This window comes from Rhinichthys klamathensis, unplaced genomic scaffold (genome assembly GCF_029890125.1).
Source record: "Rhinichthys klamathensis goyatoka isolate OS25496 unplaced genomic scaffold, OSU_Roscu_1.1 h1tg000485l_1, whole genome shotgun sequence".
Taxonomy (NCBI): Eukaryota; Metazoa; Chordata; class Actinopteri; order Cypriniformes; family Leuciscidae; genus Rhinichthys; species Rhinichthys klamathensis.
This window is the reverse complement of record NW_026606972.1, coordinates 1,444,597-1,464,461: the sequence shown is the minus strand read 5'-3', so window position 1 is coordinate 1,464,461 and position 19,865 is coordinate 1,444,597. Positions and strand designations below refer to the sequence as shown.

The following is a 19,865-nucleotide window of genomic DNA, read 5'->3' as shown; positions in this document are numbered from 1 at the left end:
TAAAGCATTGATAAAGTAGAACTTCTTGCCCTTCGTTTTGGCACTATGCTGAAATTCGCACACTCAAATTCGTGATCTGCAACCGCAAGTCTTAATGAGCTTGCTCTTTCTTCATGATGCTCTGCCTTCTGGTTCTTACGGCGTTGCTCAAATCTAGCCAATACCGCCTGTCATCGGTGAAGTGCAGAGGTCATGGTGACCTTGTCATGGGTTGGTAAATATGTTACCAACCCATCATGTGAAGGGATTATCAACAAATGTAGCATTCACACTGATGCCAACAGATGAAACCACTCAGATCTGGTTCAGTCAGAGGTGTTAATAGGTTTAAGTGAACATGAAATCAAAATTAACCCCATTTACTTCATAATGTATAATGGGTTGCAAAGCATGTTAATTATAAGACTGTGGTGCATTGGTTATTTTTAGATCCTGTTTTAAACTGTGGAAAATGTCTATTTATCAACAGCTCTGGGCCAATTACGAAGAGAAACCAAAAGAAGAGGTAGCTCAGCTCACGGAGGAGAAAGAACGTGTGGCAAAATACAGATCCGTGTATGTCACCGAGATCACAGATGGAATGCACTTCTATGCACAGGACGTGGAAACTGGTGAGTGCTGTCCTCATTTTCTAAAACCAATGCAGGATCATATATATGTATGTATAAGAATGTAATTTTTTTTTTTTTTATTATATCTTTCCCCATCTTCATGTCATGGCCCAAACTTAGTCGCTAAGTGAAGGATTTGGGTCTGTGTACATTCTTGTGGTGCTCCAGTCAGACAGTATCTGTAATTTAGTTGTCCTGTGGCTCTGGGGTGATTAGCCACATGACTTTTACGGCTCAGGTGATTGGCTTAAAAAAAAAACCCTCTGTGCCCAAGAGCAAAGATGCCAGAATGCAAGTCATATACTTTTGCAATAGTGAATGGAAATGTTAATGGATAGCGTTCTACTTGGATTAAACAGTGTCAGCAGCAAAAAGCCTTATGAATCACATCATTTAAATTGGCTTCCTTTGTTATGTTTAGATGACAAACTCTCAGGGTTTTACACTAATAGGCATCTAATCCAGCTCCATATTCAACCAGGCATGAATATGACATCATATCTGAAGGGCGTTCTTTAGACTCCAGATATGATGATTATTAAATGTAGCCGCTCCAACAAACTCCAGTTAGGTAACATTGCAGGTTGTGTTTATTGCCTCCTTAATGCCCCGAGTGATCTTTCTGCTCAGTGTGATGGCAACTAGTCATTAAACATGACATTTAAATCGCCCTTGGTAGTGACCTAGTCCATGATGGGACCAACCATCCTGTGATTCAAGGAGCTGTTTTAGTGAACAAACACTTTTCATCCCTCTTTTGTTTATATTCACTCATAATCACCCACTTGTACATACACTCTCTCTCTCACACACACACACACACACACACACACACACACACACACACTAGAACCAGTAAGAAAGCAACAAACAACAGTATGGTTTCATAATTAGGGTCTCGACATGTTCCAGTGGCAGACTTCATTGGCAGAACCATAAAATTGACTTTCATGGTCTCTTAATGTGTCTTAATTTGCAAATTAATTAATTTGCATGAATTTATAATAAATCTGTGGCTGGCATTGCCAGTAGCATTACAATGCTATCGCTTTCAGTGTGCGGTTTGGCTTCAAATAACTCCATCTCAGAAAACTGCAGTTGTCAAAACCTGTTTTTACAGGTTTAAAAACAACTAAGGGAAAACGTTAGAGAAAGAGTGAGATTCTGGACCCCCGTCTATTTATCACTTTAGTTCCTCAGATGACCTTTAACCCCTGTGGGTTGCCCTGAGAGGAAGCGAAGACGGCTGTGCCATGTCTAGTAACCATCACACCAAATGAATACCAGCAGCAAGTCATACACACACTCTCACTCAGTTCTTTGTGAGGTAATTATTCAGGTTATCTGGTTAGCTGCAGGAGAAAATCAGGTCACACCAAATGTAGTGCAAAAACGAAGGGAGACGTGAGATAGAAAACAGGAAATAGGCGAGGAAGTAGTGCGAGAAGATAAGGAAAAACGCTGAGCTGAATATGCAGTATGTTTGCAGCTTTGCACTGTTTTGGCTTTTTTGTTGTTGCTCTTTTGTTGTTTTTAAGGGCTTGTTTTTTGTCAGATGAACCAGCAAGTGTGCATCTTTTCCTTTGTTTAATTGGCCAATGTTTTCCACTGAGACGATTGGAGATGGGGAGAGAGAGAGAGAGAGGGAGAGATGGGCTCATTAGAGAAACAAGATTGTTATTTTCAACTGAAAGTCATTCCTTTTTCCCCTTTTCACACTCTCTCCAAACTGTGTTAAGGAGGTCTCATTCCTTGTAGAGCACTTCAAAGCAGAGCCCTATAAAAACCTACAAGCAAGTCGCTTTGCAATTTCATTACCAGTTTCTCACAGCAACTTCAGAAAGAGAGGGAAATTTTAACAGGGCAGGCACGATTTTCATAAACACTTTGAAGACGAGCCTTTTGATTATGACATAACTTTTTATGTCTACAAATGTTGCATCTAATAATTCCACTTTCTTCCTTAATGGTGGTCTTGCTGAAAGAAGCGTTTCACATCATTTGAATATTTATAAAAAATTCTAATAAAATGAAAAAATAAGTCACTGACACATCAGATGGAAATACAGTGTGGATGTCAGGGTGTCATGCAAGTGTGTGAATTAAGTGTGGTATGTGTATATATATATTGCCACTGTAAAAGAACCTAAGCTCTGTGGCACTTTAACCACAGAACCACAGCAACCACAAAAAAACGAAAATTCTCGGGACAGCAGCATGTGTCCAAATTTCAATCTTAACCGTTCCATTTCATCAGAAACGATCTTAAAACAGGGCTTTAAGTGTAAAATACCGAACTTGTCCTTTAAGCTTTAAAAAGGAAAACAGGAATCACATTCTTAAGATGACCTTTTTCTCAAACAAATTTTTCTATAGTCAGTAAATTGTCTCCAATTAGAGGAATTTTTTGCTACTACTTGGCACCAAAGCCAGTGTGAAGAAGAAATGTTGGTCTTTTCAGCATTTGATAGGCAGATAAGTTGCTCATTGCCAAAGTGGCCGCCAAGTTTATTTACTTTAAAAAGATTCAGTCCTTTGCAGTTGTTTTTACAGATTCATTTCACAGATCCACTTTGTGATCATGGAACTGGTAGTCTAAGCCAATACATGCACAGCTATTTCCTGCAGCTCAACTCTCAATCCATGTCTTCTGACAACTCATCTCTAGAGGGAAGTGTGGAGGATTACAGCATGTGTAATCTAAAATTCTGAAATTACTGAAATTCAATCAGAGCGAAAATCTGAACACGTCTGCTGCAACCTCTGCATAGTTATTTTTTCCCTGCGAATGAAACTCAGGCTGTTATCCAGAGTGGTGTTGACTGAAAATAAACAGCTCTGATTGATTTTGTGGTATCACAGGGCTGAAGCTGCCATCTCTTATGAGCACTGCGCAGTCTGCGGTTAATGCATGGCTTGACGCTGTGATGATCTCAGCTCACGACTTCATTTAAAAGACTCTAAACACCCACAAATCGCCCTGATAACATCTCCGGTTTCCAGCACCCCATGCGGAGAAGGGAAAAGCTTGCGCACGCTGTCTCTCTCTCTGTCAATTCTTTTCCTTTTCTCTGTGTTCTTTAATTAGTTAGATTTAATTACTCAACGTGTGGGATCAGTAGTGAAATGGAATTCCTTGGGCAAAGGAACGTTTGTGTGTATCTCCAGAGGCCGTGTGTAATTTCTCTCTAGGGTGGGGGGTGCTATGTAGTTGTGTAACTGAAACCTCAGTAAAGTAATGAACACTTTCAGTTACCTCCACTGACTTATTCGATTCGGCATTAGCGTCAGCATGCACTGTTGTTTTGTCTTCAGCTGGTGGAAACTAATTCATAACAGAGATGGGTTTGTCACCTTGTGTAGATATTTGGGAGTATAATTGTCAGTTTGCAGTGAGTATAATTATGTATGCTATGTTAGGTCTTTATTCTGTGCGCTGCACTTTATAATGTGTGGATCTGTCATGACAAAACTGGAAAACACAAGGGAATTTGACTATTGTTTTTTAAGATCAAAGATTTAAAAACAAAATCAAACATTTTCTCTGCCTTAAATTTAAACCTTCATTTTTTTTAATGTACATTGTATTTAATTTTATTTTTATATTACTGCATGCCTGCAGCAAATTAGCTCAAGAAAAGTATGAATAATTAATTACAACTTGTTATAATTATTTGAATCAGTTAATATAATTAACTTGATGTCGCAGAATTACTAAAACAATCAACTTAACCTGTCAAGTGAATGCTCAGTATTAATTATTTATTAATTCTAAGAAAAGTCAGTTTCCTTACTGTACAGTACTACTCAGGGCATGTAGCCAAAATCTGCATGATTAGGGACTACAGTATATGAGCATTAACCACAAACAACTTTACATGTGACACGAACAAGACTTTATTAACTTAACTAAACACTTGGACTAATCTAACATACACATGCATACAGTTTAGCAAGGGAAAGAGAGCTGAAGCAGAATACAGGAAAGCAAGAAGTTATAGTATTGAGCAGATCAACACTCATGAGCAAACCATCAGTTTCTTAGTTCTAACACCCTTCTTTTAAAGGGGTAGGGATATACTTAAAGTAGCAAATAATAAGACTAAGTTTGATACTTGCATCTCTCGCCCATTTTTTAATATAAAACAGTCCTGATTCAATTTGTTGAGGCTCCAGTTGAACTTTGCTGATGTTGTCTTGATGAGGGAGGACCAGTTGGAATCAGAGGGATTTTGGTGAATGGAAAGGCAAGGCCGCAGCCTGGCACAAACTTAAGGGTCCTTAGAAGACTTCTAGCTCAGCATCGCCTTCACATCAGAATTTCTAAGAATCCCTGTGATCAGTGATCTTTTAAAGTGTGAAGATGTCACACCCTCTGGAGGTGAGTGAGCCAATAAGGAATTGTTCCTTTGGAGGGAAACTTTACTATCCTTTGTCTTCATATAGACAAGAATTTGAATTTTCAACAAGTTAAATATTAAACATTAAATATAATGAATAATTGTGTCTGATTGGTACAGATGTTACAGACATTAAAATAGTTTGGCAGATTTTCCGAAATGTTAAAATATTAACAAGTTAATATATTTTATTTATTTTTGTATTGCTGTATAACACATAGTTTTGCCTTTTTTAAATTGTCCTTTTACTTTTTTTTACCATCCCAGCAGTTTGGGATGGTAAAACCTTTGGTTAAATCCTTGCCTGTAACCAGCAGAGACTGTGATACTGTACATCTGTTTGATAATTCTGGTGCATGAGTGTCTTGGGCAGTGGTTGTATTAGTTTGGCGGGTGAGGGTAGGGAGGCCGTCTCTGGCACAGAGCTTAATGACTGGAGTGGTTCCCTTACCAGGTGCCAGTTTATACACATCCACCAACACTTACCCCTACATGCAACAGCTGTTTTACACCTAATGAGGTCCAGCCCTCTTGCTTTTTGTACTCGCTGTTCCCAGAAACATCTACCACTTTCTGGTTCCATTTATTACCTTACTGTTGGTCCTCTGCAAAGCCATCCTTCTTTTTCGTTGGTTGCGCTTCACAAGTGGAGTGACTGGAAACGATGCTTTGATATTGATTTAATTAAGGGGGGTGAACGCTGGTACTTTGTATTGATTTCAGCGCTGGAGGGGAGTCTGTAGGCGTGGAGGTGTGAGCCGCAGTGTGAAGCACTCTTGATTAGCACTCGAGTGTAGTCTGAGCATCTCCTGTTTGTCAGGGATAAACCCTGTTCTGTAGATTTAGAAGAGGCTTTAGGTAATTGTGTCTGTAATGTTCCTTACTTTGATTGAAGATTTTTTTGTCAATTAGCAATAATGCTCATTAGGAAATGTATTTTATTTTATACAATAATAAATGTCTTTGTATTTATTATTATTAAATGTAATATTTACTAATTGTATTTTTTTTTGTATAATTAACTTTAGTGTTGTTGATGCACACCCGAAAATCAGAAGAGAAAATCAGTTTAGCTCCCAGAAAATTAAGATTGAAAATTAAGTAAAGTTTCTTTTGCATTAACTTTTTCACCAAAAAAAAAGTATTTCATTGTTTTTTTTATTATAATACTGCATTCAAAGCCAGGTTTTCTCAGTCTTTTGGCTTTATGAAGCATTATTGAACCAAAATAGCCTCTTTACCATGTCCACTTTAAAAGAGGCAGAAACCAAAAAGGTGCTTTGCACACTTCCAAGCCTGGAGCACTGCAGAGGTTTATGGGTATATTTGTAAAGCTGCAATCAAAGCGCAGAGTCGGGGTTTCACCCACAGCTTGCGTGACGGGAGGGAAAGGCCGCAGATGCTGCCACTGCCCTTTCTTCACAATGGCTCTGAAATCACAGAGCTGTAATTTAGCACCGGGCACTGATTGCTGTGAAACCGCTGTGCCGTCTGTACACCAAAACGGGGCACATTGTGCACAACCCTGGGATTGTTTTGTCTATATCCCTCTTTATGTGCATCCGTGTGTATGAACATGCATTTGTTGTGTTTCTCTCGCCCCACTGCTGAACAGAGGCTTTTAGTCTCTCTGCCTCTGTTTGTTTTCCCTAATGTAATGCTATAAGCAGCTGGAGGAGCCTGTAGATGTGCAGTGTGTGAATCTTTTCTCGTTGAGGTCGTTCTATCTGCCTTTCTCCCCATTCCCTCCCCCACTGGGGCTCGTCCGCATCTTCTCCTGCTCAGAGTCAATCACGAGCGCCGGGAGGGGAGGTGAAATTCTTTTAATACTACCCTCATCCTTGCAGAACGGACCCCGTCCACCCGCCAATGAATGTTTAATGAGACGAGCGGACAGGTGGCCCAGCCCACGCCACCACGTGCCGCCCCGGTGTCAGTGTGAAATGTGGCTTTGTCCTTAAGCTCGGCGTGGGCTGCCGCTTTTACCTGGAGATGAAGGAAAAGAGAGAATGAACATCACTGTTTGAAAGAGATAAAGACGTTACTGCAAATGGCTTTGAGAGAGGGGTGCTCATTGGCGAGTGTGTGTGCTTGTTTCTTTCTTTAGATGCATCTCTCCGTGGGTGGCGTTCCTTGTACTTGTGGTCAAATTAAACAATTAAGTTGATTACGCTACCACTAACTATTTTTTTTAACTGCCATACACACACTGTGTGTCATATTTGCTTATTACATAATTTAGAAGTGTTGAACACATCTCATATATTATTATTAATATTTAATGATATTTAAATGTAATGTTTAATAATTTCTTAAGCCATTTTTAGGACCATTAAGATTTTTTTTAATCAAACAATTTCATGAAAAAATTAATACAACTCACACATAATCGTGATAATTATCGTGATAATGTGCCTGGAATTTGACTTTTTTTTAAAAAAAAATATATATATTGTTTGTAATTTCAATTATTCTGAAAAGTAATTGATTTTAATGCTGTGTTTTACTGTAATCTACTGTTTGTTTTTATTATTCTCAGTACAATACAGTCAAACAGTTGATGGACCCCATTGACTTCCATAGTATTTTCCTACCATGGAAGTCAATGGGGCCCATCAACTGTCTGGTTACCAACATTCTTTAAACTATCACCTTTTGTGTTCAGCAGAAGAAAGAAACTCACACAAGTTTGAAACAACTTGAGGGTGTGTAAATGATGACATCATTTTCATTTTTAAGTGAACAATTCCTTTAATAGTCTAAAATATAATGTCACTTTTTTCTTGAGTTGGGGTTGTTTGCAGATTTCGTTAGGTTCATGTAGTTAGATTCAACATGCAGTATTTATGCATGGGAATTGTGGCTGAATTTCTGTTTAATGTGGTGATTTGGAAACACCAGTATTATATGGTCTCATTTCTTTAGTCTCGTTCCCTCTGGGAATCGTTTGATGGAATAATATCTCAATAACGTTGATATTTAGGTCTAATCATTCTTCTCTGTGCATTTGCATATGATTTGCTCTCAGCTACTGCCATAGCAGAACATAAATACATTTTAAGAAGGAATTGTGAGGGCATTTCAGTGAAGTTGCTAAGGTGTTCTGAGTGCTTTTTAGTACATTGTGGTTGCTAGGTGGTTGCTTAAGTCAAAGAAAGTCCACCCCTACATCTCTGATATTGTAGTCTGTATATATGGCATATTGATATCTACAGATATCAACCTAAGTCAATGGGATTTGTTTTCTATCTATTTCATCTGCCAGGCGAAAATTGTAAGTCTAATTACTCGGACAAATAATAGTACACCTCTTATCAAGCCATAAGGATGTGGCATAAACAACGTGGGATCTCTAACCCTGAATATGAGCCATAATAATAGTGAATCTCGCCTTGGCAAACAATTAATTATGGGATCCAGAGAAGCAATGAACATGATATTTATTGAAATGCTCTCCCGTCTCTGTGGCATCGACCTTTCTCTCTGTGGATTCCTTCTCTCTTTCTCCAGCTGTTGTTTTCAAATACCGGTAGTATAAAAAGCTCAGTGAGAGGTTGATCCCTCTTGGTTGCATTGTGGGTAACGTGAGGTAGGCGTGGAAGTGTTTGACCCACTGGATACTATTACGGTAGATTCATCTTTCCAATGCAAATAAACACAGGTGTGGGTTATTTATAGGGCTTTTTGCAGCTATGCCACGTGTAAAAGCAGTGCTCATCCCTCATAGCTGGTAATGTCAAGACTGTGTCATATGGAAAGAGTGAATCATCCACAGATAGAGTAAGTGAGATGGAGACCTTTAAAACGAACTAGGATTCTCGCATTTTTAATACTTTCTTGTAAATATTCACAGCTTAACCTGTGAGCCTTTCATCTGCCAAACAAGTGACTATTACAGTGATTCAAATAAAATGGTGAAGATGGAAATGTGAAGGTTAATGTAGTTCAGTCAATTAAGATCATGGTGACATGTTTGAGATGGTTATTATTCCTGTGTTGATAGAAGAGATGGACATGATGTGCATGTACATCAAGACATCAGAAAAAACACAACTTCAGAGTGGCATATAAAAAATAAACACCCCAGGATATGCATGTTGCATTAACTTTTCTAGTCATACATACATTCATGTTTTCATATAGACATGTAGCAGTCTTAAAATATTTTCTTTTCATGATGGTTTTTTGAGACGAGAACGAAAAGAGAAATTGACAAAAATGCCCATCCCTAATGAAATGTAATGTTCTTGAATGCAATTTGTTACTTTGGAGTGTATATAAATTGGGAAATATGTCTAAAATGAGAAGTAATTTTAAAATGCAAAAAGATAACCCTGGTGTGTAAGAGAGAAAGGCATTTTTCATGCAGAGAACCTTTGACTTTAGAGATTAAACATTTACATTAGCTAAGAGTCCTTGACCGTCCTGCTCACTGTTATCTGTATAAAAACCGTTTATTCTCATAGTTGACTTTCTCAGGCTCATCTGTGAGCTCCCACCTCATGTCCTCTATAACGCTCACTCGTTCCTCATCAGAGCAGGAGGTGAGCCCAAATCCGTAGACATGTTCAGCTTGTGCTAATTAACATTACACACTGACCGCGAGCTAGCTGTGTGCAAAGCACGCTGCACTGAAAACTCTCTCTCACACACACACAGTCAGGGGAGTGTTACAGATTTACAGTAGGCACTAGAGAACACGACCCCACCGTAATTAAAGCTGAATCCTTCATTATATCCTCCAGTATATCAGCCAAGGAGGATGTAATGAAGCATACAGGGAACGTAAGCAGAGCTGAACATCTGAACCCACACCATATGGACCACTGCAGGTCTTGTTAGTGTGCTTTTAGATCAAAAACACAAATTAACAGTACTTCATTTTTAAGTTGACAAAGTCTCCCCAAGAGTTCTATTAAGTTGCTGATTAACATAGAAGTACAATGGTATTAGTGTTTTTCCCCAACATTGTAACATGTTCTCTAAAGTAAATAAATACCATGCTACATGTACCATGGTATATATGAAGAGTTTGGTTCCAAAACTTGAGTAAAATAATTTTAGTAAAAAGTGGAAAGATGAAAACCACTATTTTATGTTTCAAACTTTCATATAGCATTTGTAGGTCATAATAACAAATAACCAAAAAAATCCAGGTTTTGATTTTCAAAGATTTATTATAAAAACGGATTATTTTTTTCTCCAGAATGCAATAAATCCATTTTTTTTTCATATTGAAACTGTTTAAAATACACAACAACGTAAGTTTATTAGTATAATATTTTTATTAAGAACTGTAAAGAAGATTGAAAACATTTTTCCTCCTCCCGAGTGCCTCATCTTCTTAATCTCCTCACGTAAATTATTCGATTTCGATGCCTTACGTTTCTTACCCACCGCAGAAACAACCACAGGTTCATCAATGCCATCAAAATTATTCATTTTTTTGTTTGTTTGTTGATCGAAAAGTACAAAATAGATAAGAAAAACTAGGAAGCCGGGTGTATTTAAGGCGCTGCCGTTACGGTTTACATTGCGTGGAATGGTGCGTTGTGATTGGTTGAGAGCGGATATATCGCATTCTGCAGAGAAGGGAGACTGGCGTTTGTCGCGGTTTGGAAAGAAAGGGAGAAAACATGACAGAATAACAGGGCGGATGTTGCATTTTTCTTCAAATTAAACATTGACTTTTCAATACCAACCAGATACAATACTGATTTTTGCAGTAACTAATTTTTTTTTTTAAATGGCGTTTATCGCGTTTTGGAACCAAACTCTTCATATGTAAGTACTATGGTGTTTCCATCAGTCACTACAACTATGGTACTCTCACAGTACTGCTTAGGGTGTTAACACTTGTAGTTCGCTTCTCTTAGTTTTCTTTTGGTCCAGACCAAAAAAAGAAAGAAAATATTTTGTCCTGGTTCGCTTGCCCTTTACACTCATGTTTAAGACCGAACCCATATATTATACAAAAAATATATATTTTAATGAACATCCAAAATGATGCTGTGCTCTGGGCTATATGCACTCATTGTACAGTATATGTGCGTACATTACATATGATGATATTTTGACCAGCTGAGAACTTGTGAAGAGTTTATAAAATGTGTAAAGGAATCAAAACAGGAGTAGAAATTCTGTAGCAAGAAAACAGCGTTTCTGACACCTGTACCGAACTGTAATGGGCAACGTAGCTTCTATAACAACAAAAAACTTGTATGATTCAGCATTCTGTTCTTTTAGTGTGTTTTTTGTTCTTTAGATGTCTATGGTCCGAGTTGCATTCATATTTCAGTCAAACTGCTTTCGTTTGGAAGCAGACCGAGACCCGCTTTTCGGATGACAGTGTTCACACGTAATCAAATGAACCAAACTAACAGAACAATCGCAACAGTTTGTTTTAAACGAACCAAGCATGCCTTAAAGTAAGCATGAAACGCAAATTGAGATCATCTTTCCTTCTCTATTGTGAAGTATATCCCAGTGAATTTTCTTGATGAATAAAAAATTGGGGCGGGACTTGATATTGTCCCTTGGCAGTTGATTGGGTTGTTGTTTTTGACAACAGTGGGTTTTTTTCTTTAATGAAACGCAGTCTTTTGAAGTCAAATAATAGTTTGAACAAACATGAATTAGTTATTCACTAAAAACCTTTCCGCATTCTGTATTAATATCATATTTGCCACCTTCCAATAGTGACATCATCAAACATCATTTGTTATGTTTTGTCACCTGATAAAGAATGAAATTTGACATCTGGAACCATTTTCGATTCCTTCAACAGTGTTTGGGGAGTGAGTTTAGTATTCTTTGACATGTATTATAACGCCAGTGCATTAATTTTAATTAGCACCCATCGTCTATAATAGAGACTTTTTCTCTGCCCGGTCCATGCGTTCTAATTGAGTGCCTCTTGGATTAATTGGGTTAAACGCGCTGCCTCCATTAAACCTTTATAACGCGTACGGAGGACACCCCCTCCTTATTTATTATTTAGCGAGCTCTCGCAGGGCTGGAAGTGGGGCATGGATGAACGAAGCCGGGGAAACACACTCTCGCTGCCCTGCTGCCTGGGAAGAAAATGCAAAACTTTTTAAATTAGTTTAATAAATCAAGGCTACACATTCAGCTGTCATCTGACACGCTACTCTACCCACAGTCACACAGCCACGTCCCCCCCCCTCCCCCACTTCTCAAAAACTGCTGCCTCCTCAAAACGCAGCTAATATCTCTACTGTGCGAGGATCAGCTGAGAGGTTTGTGTGTATATGTGTGTGCACGTGTCTTCCCATATGTGCTAATTAACCGTTTAGCAGGCTGGATGCTGGTGGGTTAGCCAATAAAATAGAACATATAAGCCGCACCTCTTTGGAAATCTGCCATTAAAACCCCCTGCGCCCCTCACACGTACACAAGCATACGTTCACACGCTAGCGTTGCTCTGTTTGAGTTGGCATCATGCTAATTAGCCGCATGCAGGCTTAAGGCTGCTTGAATGTAGATTTACGGGACATGACAATGTCTTTTCATTTAATACATGCAAATAATCTGATGCTAGCAAACCTTTTTCATAATAACCCCAGTGACGTCAGAGGAGGGGGGTGAAAGTGAGCAGCTTAAGACAGGCCCATTAGTTGGCTTTTTTTAACAGCTTTCCTGGAGGGATGTTTGGTGTTTGTCGCACATTACAGCTCTCGCTCTTTTTTTTTTTTTTCTCTCTCCGCTTTGCGCTCTTACGACATTATTCATGCCTGACTGTGGGGCCATTTTGTCACGTATCCGTACCCCAGCAAACCCCACACCTCAGCGATTATACTGATTGCTCTGTTGTTGAGAGAAATGAATGAACAGCTGCAAGAGTCTGGCTGTAAAAAGAAAAAGTAAATATTTGTAGTGGACGTTCTCATTAAAAAGGCCTTTCAAACAATTTTGATATTAACCTTACTTGCCTTTGGTTGATTTGAGAGCATGCTTGGGTCACACGTCCCCCCTTAAGCGGGCTCTAGTGCGCTAGAGCGGTGCGGATTTGTGGGTCTTAATCCAATATTATTTCCGTATTGCAACAGACCCCAGGCCCAGCAAAAACTCAATGGATGTTGGTTGTCAACAAGTGAATGTAATTTAGTATTTGCCGTTTGGCTAAACAAGGATAATATTCTCTTCCTCTCCAGGGCTATCAGGGCTTCATTGTTGGAGAAACGATGTAAGCAGAGGCCAGTCACACGCAGGATAATGGCTCAATACCTCACCAAATCGGCCCGTTATGTTATAAATCATACAATCAGTTCGTCGGGATGGTTCTTGGTCTTTGAACGTGGAGCCAAATCAAGTCATGCAAGCCTGATGGTTCCCGACTTTCCTGAGAAGTGTGATGGTTTGCACAGAGATGTTCACCTTTTTGTCGTCCTCATGTCTGCAGGAACTAAGCTGGAGAACCTGATGGAGAGCATGCGAGGAGAGATTGCCGCCCAGCCTCCGGTGGAAGGATCCTTTGCCCCACGCAGAGGGGATTTCTGCATCGCAAAGTTTGCTGACGGAGAATGGTGAGAGCCAAAAAAAAAATCTCCTAATGAAGCTGAGTTTCCTGGTTTAAACCAAAGACCTTTTCATTTATTCATTTCTTTTAATAAGTAAATGTAATAAAATATTTGTCAGAGTTGCTGTGCAGGATGTTCTTGTCTGGTTTTGAGAGGTAAAGATTCATCTTGCTTATGTGGCAAGTGTGTGCAGGTCATTTGATGTTTCAAGTAGGAATGTACTTATAATAAAATTGGGTTGTTTTTATGGATGAAAATTATTTTTGTTATGGCTGATAACCAATAAATGGGCAATATTAAATATATCTAATATATTTAGTCATTTAAATAGTCATTTTTAAATGACAAGTGAATTTATGCATCAGTTTGGTGATTTTAATGATTAACTTGCATGCATTGGATAATGGCAATTATTATATATAACATGTCAAATTGCATTACAAAATAATAAACATTAAAGGAAAAAATTTATAATATTGGGATAAAATCAATTCAATTACTTGATTACATCAATTACTGTGCATCCTTGGTTTCAAGGAAGATAACTGGTGAATAAAGATTAAAAGCAGAAAGGCATAATTTCTCAGCAAACTATATTAACAGGGATCGCTTTAACTTCTTATTCATTGTTGAAATCATTTTATAGTTAACCATCTGTTGGTTATGAGTATAATCTGCCCTAGATTGCGGGACCTTGGACTGCTCCGAGTTCTTTTTCCATTAGAGAGTCTGGAAGCTTCTATTGTCATCTTGTAGACTGTGAACAGACTGCATCCTCAGTGGGGTCGACCCATTATTCAAGCATATGCTGGTGTTTTTGTTAATGTTGTCTTGCTCTTTTAAAATCTCATTTGAACTCCACCCAAAGATATTCCTAGAATTTGATTTCTTTTCTGTTTAGTGCCTCAGATGTTTGCTATGTTTGTTGCTAACAGGCACTTTCTCTTCAGTGATACGAGTCAGTGATACATAAATCAGTCTGCAGCCAGCAGAAAGACTTTTTTTCTTCTTCTCATGGGTCCCTGGATCAGGTGGTGGTTGGGATGATTGAGGCGATTTAGCATAAGTAGATGGTTTGGAGTGGGCAGGGGGGCTCGAGTGGGTCGGAGTGTCTGTTATATGATTATATGAGAATGGAAACTCTTCTTTGACTTCTCTTTTGTTTGAGGTGTCACACAGAGCTTTGAACTACTCTTTATGATTATGAGAGGCTTTTTGCGCTTTCAGAGCATGAGGTTATGAATACAAGATCAATTCTCTCCTCTGACCCATAAAAGATCTGCCTGTACTGTACAGTTAGGGGCACAAAACTAGTATTTTGCTCTTTCTAAAGTGGGGTGTTTTCAGATCACTTAAACTCCTCTTTTACATCAACAAAGTGCTGGTAAATTGGTGCCATGCAGTGTAGCCCCTTTCAGTCGTTTCCTTGAAGAAAAAGCAGTTTGGATCCAGCAAGTCAGTGGAAACGTGGGTACCAAAGTGCCATTTGGTGGCAAACCTGTTCTGTTTAGAAGTTCCACATCAAGTTGTTCTCTAACTCTCTCTCTTTCTGTAGGTACAGAGCACGCATTGAGAGAGTTGAAAATCCAGCAAAGGTTCACGTGTTCTACATCGACTATGGAAACGTGAGTATCAGCTTGCATGAAGGTTGATGCGTAATCTGGATGTCATGCAGCGTCTCCTGAGTGGAGAAAAAAGGTGCTGACAGATTAATGTTCTGAATTGTGTTTAAAATACTGCATGTGCTTTCAAAAGCCAGCACTGAATCCATCAGTCAAATGCCACACAAGTGGAAAATAATTTGCAAGGAAATGGTGTTAGTATGTTTAAAGGGGGCTTTAAGAATGCAGTACCCAGCATGCTATGCTGTTTTTTTGCCCGGGGCAGAAAGCTCCAGGCCAGCACAAGAGAAAAGATGCAGGTGGTCATGTGATTTAAACATGTCCCACACAACAGGCCTTCTCTCTCATCTCTATATTCCCTGTGCCTTCCTTTTTCTTCTCTTTTCTCTTTGGACACTTGCTCTTTGTTCTGTATATCTTAACCCTCGTTGTAAGAGCATTGTGCTGAATCTGATATCATTGTTTATCCACCTCTGCTCAATCACTCTGATAAATGCCTTTTTTTTGTTATGATTTAGATTTCATATAATAATCTGACAATGTAGTAACAAAACATAAAGTAGCAGATCTTAAATTCTGTGTTCAAATACTTCTAGGGTCCACCTTGTTCATGATGTATGCGTTTCTGCTGCTCATCCTCTTAAATATTGCTGTATAACCCCCCCATACAGAACAAGCCAGTCTTTTTGCTTTGTACTTTCAGCTGTCTTGTCTGTTTGCCCTTCTTTTAGTCTCTCTCTTATTCTCAAAGCTGAAATGAGCCTTTGCGCCATCTCTGTGCTAAGCAGCCTCTTTAGCCTGCTGCGTTCACATGTTCTGTACTGAAGACACATGACCACAGCGCTCAACTGCGACCCAGTAGAGAGAGAGAGTGCGTCTCTCTCATATTGTGTTGCTGGCTTTGAGTGTGGCATGTGGAGGAGTGGAGCGTTATCCTTGACTTTGCTTTTATCTGCTGTGCTGTACTCACACCTCCTCCATTTAATGAGGACCTTGGTACAGGCAGTTGGTGTATGAAAGAGGTATGAAGTCTGTTTTATAACACAACAATGTGACAGTCTCTCTCTCTTGTCGTTTCAGAGAGAGATATTATCCTCCACACGTCTTGCAGCGCTTCCTCCAGCCTTCAGCACGCGTACACTCCCTCCACAGGCTACAGAGTACGCGTTTGCCTACATTCAAGTCCCACAGGACGTAAGTTATCGCACAAAAATGTCTATACGCACACTCCAGTGTGATTGATCATACACCGTGGCCTTCAAACAGGTCCACGTAGAGCATGCACGCACAAGCTAGTCACATCCGGGTTATAAAAGACAGGAATTTATGAGTCACATCATGCTAGTTTAGCTGTTTTGGGTGTTTGGAATGGCGTACTACCGTACAACTGACCGTTTCTGCAAAGGATGCTAATTTTCTGCATGGAATAGCCATACGACGCTAGACTATTTAGGGTTTTATATTCCACAGTGCAAAATAAACCAGAAGTACACTGCTATGTATTTCTAAAGCTTGTCAATAAATTAATATATAAATAAATGTTATATGTATATAAATATAGGGAGTATACTGAGGGATTGTATACTATATATATGAATATTTATATAATTTATTTATTAATAATGAAATGATAAATAAAATCAATCAAAATAAGTTTCTCAATACTTCCTGAATTAAATATGCACGTAATGAGGTCATGCGACTTGTAACAAATGTAGCCAAAGACTACAGATATAGAAAGACTGTTCACTCCTATTACTTATAAATGGGATTGCACTGCAACGTGCAATATGGCGGAATATGTCCCGCCTTCTAAGCAAAAAAGCCAATCACTGATTGGTAAAGTCATTGCGTCACTGCAGCTCCTGTTCCCATAAAAGCCTGAGACTCTCGCTTAAGACTGCACATGCCCATTGGCTGGTCTAGCCTGGAAAATAAGCTTTTTTAATGCTATTTGAGCATAAGAAACAACATTTATGGGACAGTTCATGTCAGATTTTGTTGCTGATTTAAAATATTATTTAATTGTGAGTTCGGCGAGCAGTTTTAGATTTCAGGATTACCCTTTCAAATAGATAGGACTTGGTCTTGAATGCCCGAAAAAGCTGCCCGAAATAGCTGCCCGAAGGCGTTGCAAATATGGTTGTCGACTGAACAGACTTTCTTCAAAAGGGACTTTGATGAAACATACTAGCTCTTTTAAAGTAGGTCGTATTCAGTGTGTTCCTTGTAGCAAGCAGTACCCTAGAGTGGTAATATCCCAAATTAAGCCTTTATGCTAGTTACGCGTTATTAAATTGTGTGACGAAATGCATACGAGAGAACGCTTTCCAGCAGGTCTGTTTGTGTGTGTAGGTGTGTGTTTGTGTGTGTAGGTGTGGCATCATGCCACCTGCCCTGTTAATACTGCTGTTGTTTTGTGATCTTTGAGGTAGGCACATTGTTCTCTCTCTATCTCTGTCTCTTTCTCTCGTTCTGGATGGCCTCTGTATCTCGTACCCCCACCATAACTCCCCCCAAGGGGAACATGCTCTGAGGTTGCCATGGAGACTGGGTTGGCTCACAAGAGCTGTGTGTGTGTGAATGAGCGAGAAAGATCAGATCTGTATCTCACCTCATGCGTCGAACATTTGCGAAACATTGTGTTGGTGTGGAGGTATTTTGATCCTTTTTTTTTTTGCAAATCTACATTTATCATTATCGCAGTGCTTGTGTGTTTTTGTGTGCAAGTGTGATGAATGAGCAACTCTGGAGCTGGCGAGTTTGAACGATGGAGTCTGATTGGCTCAGAGCACGCTTGAGGACCTTGGAGTGTCTATCAATAGCTTGTGTAGTAGTGTGTGTAATTGTAAGTGTGTGTGTTGAGGGCAGTTTGTAGAAATGAAAGCAGGTTTGGGATACATGGATATGTGACATGCTCTTGTAATGACCCCACCCACAGGACGACGCTCGGACCGACGCTGTGGACAGTCTGGTCAGGGACATTCATAACATACAGTGTCTGCTGAATGTGGAGTACAGTGGACTCGTCTGCCCGCACGTCACGCTGCAGTTTGCTGACTCTAAAGATGACGTGGGTCTGGGTCTGGTGAAAGAAGGCCTAGTCATGGTGGACGTACGGAAAGAGAAGCACCTCCAGAAAATGGTAAGTAGATCTGAATACAAAAAGCATGAAGCCACTGGTCAGCTAGTTTGAGGCGGAGACAGCATTAGCTCGGTGTGGGTTATAGCATAATCTATGTGCCCTGAAATGCACCTCGCTGTTTCACAGCAGGGCCTCTGACGGCAGCCATTTTGTATTATTATGAAGCACTGACCATTCGTTCTCCCCTTGTTATCCTCTCTTCATCAGTCTCGCTTTTTAAAACTTACTGCATTCATTTGTGACATTGTGTCAGTGTATACAAACACACCGCTGCTCACACAGGACCTTAGAGGACTTTTTGTTTTAACACTGTTTTTACTTTCAGCGATTTGATTTTTTCTAGAGCTGCACGGAAATTCGAATCCGATTTTTCTGATAACAGTGCTTTTTTGTTTTGTTTTGATTTTAAAAGCTCCAGATTTGTTGTGCTTTCTTCTAGGACTGCATTTCACTGTAAAATAAAACCTGATAATAATAATGTAATAATACTGTGTTCATTTATTTAAATCGCAGCCTTTGTGATTTGATAATCGCACTAAGCCATATCGCAATTTTGATTTTAGCTAATTAATCGTGCAGCCCTAGTTTATTTGTTTAACTTTTCAAATGTCATTCAGTAGCTGTTTATGTGATAGCCCTTAGAGGTAAGACTTAAAAGCTACAAACTCTTCTGTTTGAACCGTTTGAATTTAGAGACATTTGAACCCGTTCTTTGATCATCTGTATTTATCCTTTAACCTTGTGTCACCCTGACGTTATTTCTGTTATTGCTCTTGAATCAAACCATACAGGTTTGTTCTTAGCAGTCTGCCTTATGAACTTGAGTCTTGAGTAAGGGTTTGTTGACTCTGACGTGGCTGTCACAAACACCCTCCATATGCTTAGTTCCACCGTTTCCCTGTTCCCATAGGAACACTGCTGTTCTGGTTCACTCGTCCCCTCCTCTCACTCCCTCGCGCTTTATTTTTTTATTGTACTAACAGGTTGTTTGAGGTGCTTGTATAGAGCTGAGCTGTCTGACTTCAGTGGCAGACACTTCTGCTACCGTTCCACACACTCACAGTTATGAAACACTAGTGCTCAGGCATGTGCACTGTACCTCAACTACTGTACACTACACACATGCTTTAGTTCAACAATACAGTATGTCAGAAGAAATGCATAAATAACCAGTAGTTTTATTAAGATGTGCCAAGGTGAAGTGGGTAAAGTAAATGCTTTCGCTTCTCCTAGCCAGCTACAAGACATTTCTAGGTTGATTTTCTCCTGAAAAGTGTAAAGCATCCTGACCAGCGTAACACAGCAACATTGGCACAACCAGTGACCAGTGTGTTCAGGAAACAGAACGAAATGGCAAAAATAATGTTCAATGACGTTAGTGGCTCAGAAATCACACGCCTCGCCTTTAGTGAAGTGTTTTATTTCAAGATTGGAACCTTTTATTTTTCAAAAACAAAAGCATCTCCACTTTTTCTTGGTGTTAAAAGTTTTTATTAATGTGTAATAACTAGGGCTGGGAAAAAAATATCGATTTCTCGATATTAATC

At 39.3% G+C, this 19,865-nt stretch overlaps 1 protein-coding gene across 1 annotated transcript in view; it reads left to right on the top strand.

Annotated features, from left to right (window-relative positions):
* The window catches only part of snd1 (staphylococcal nuclease and tudor domain containing 1), a 184,096-nt gene that overhangs the window by 156,801 nt on the left and 7,430 nt on the right, over window positions 1-19,865 (top strand). The window contains exons 18-22 of the mRNA XM_056237387.1: window positions 470-611; window positions 13,434-13,557; window positions 15,107-15,176; window positions 16,254-16,367; window positions 18,115-18,318. Coding sequence (XP_056093362.1) covers window positions 470-611; window positions 13,434-13,557; window positions 15,107-15,176; window positions 16,254-16,367; window positions 18,115-18,318 — 654 coding nt within the window. The remainder of the gene's footprint in view (window positions 1-469; window positions 612-13,433; window positions 13,558-15,106; window positions 15,177-16,253; window positions 16,368-18,114; window positions 18,319-19,865) is intronic.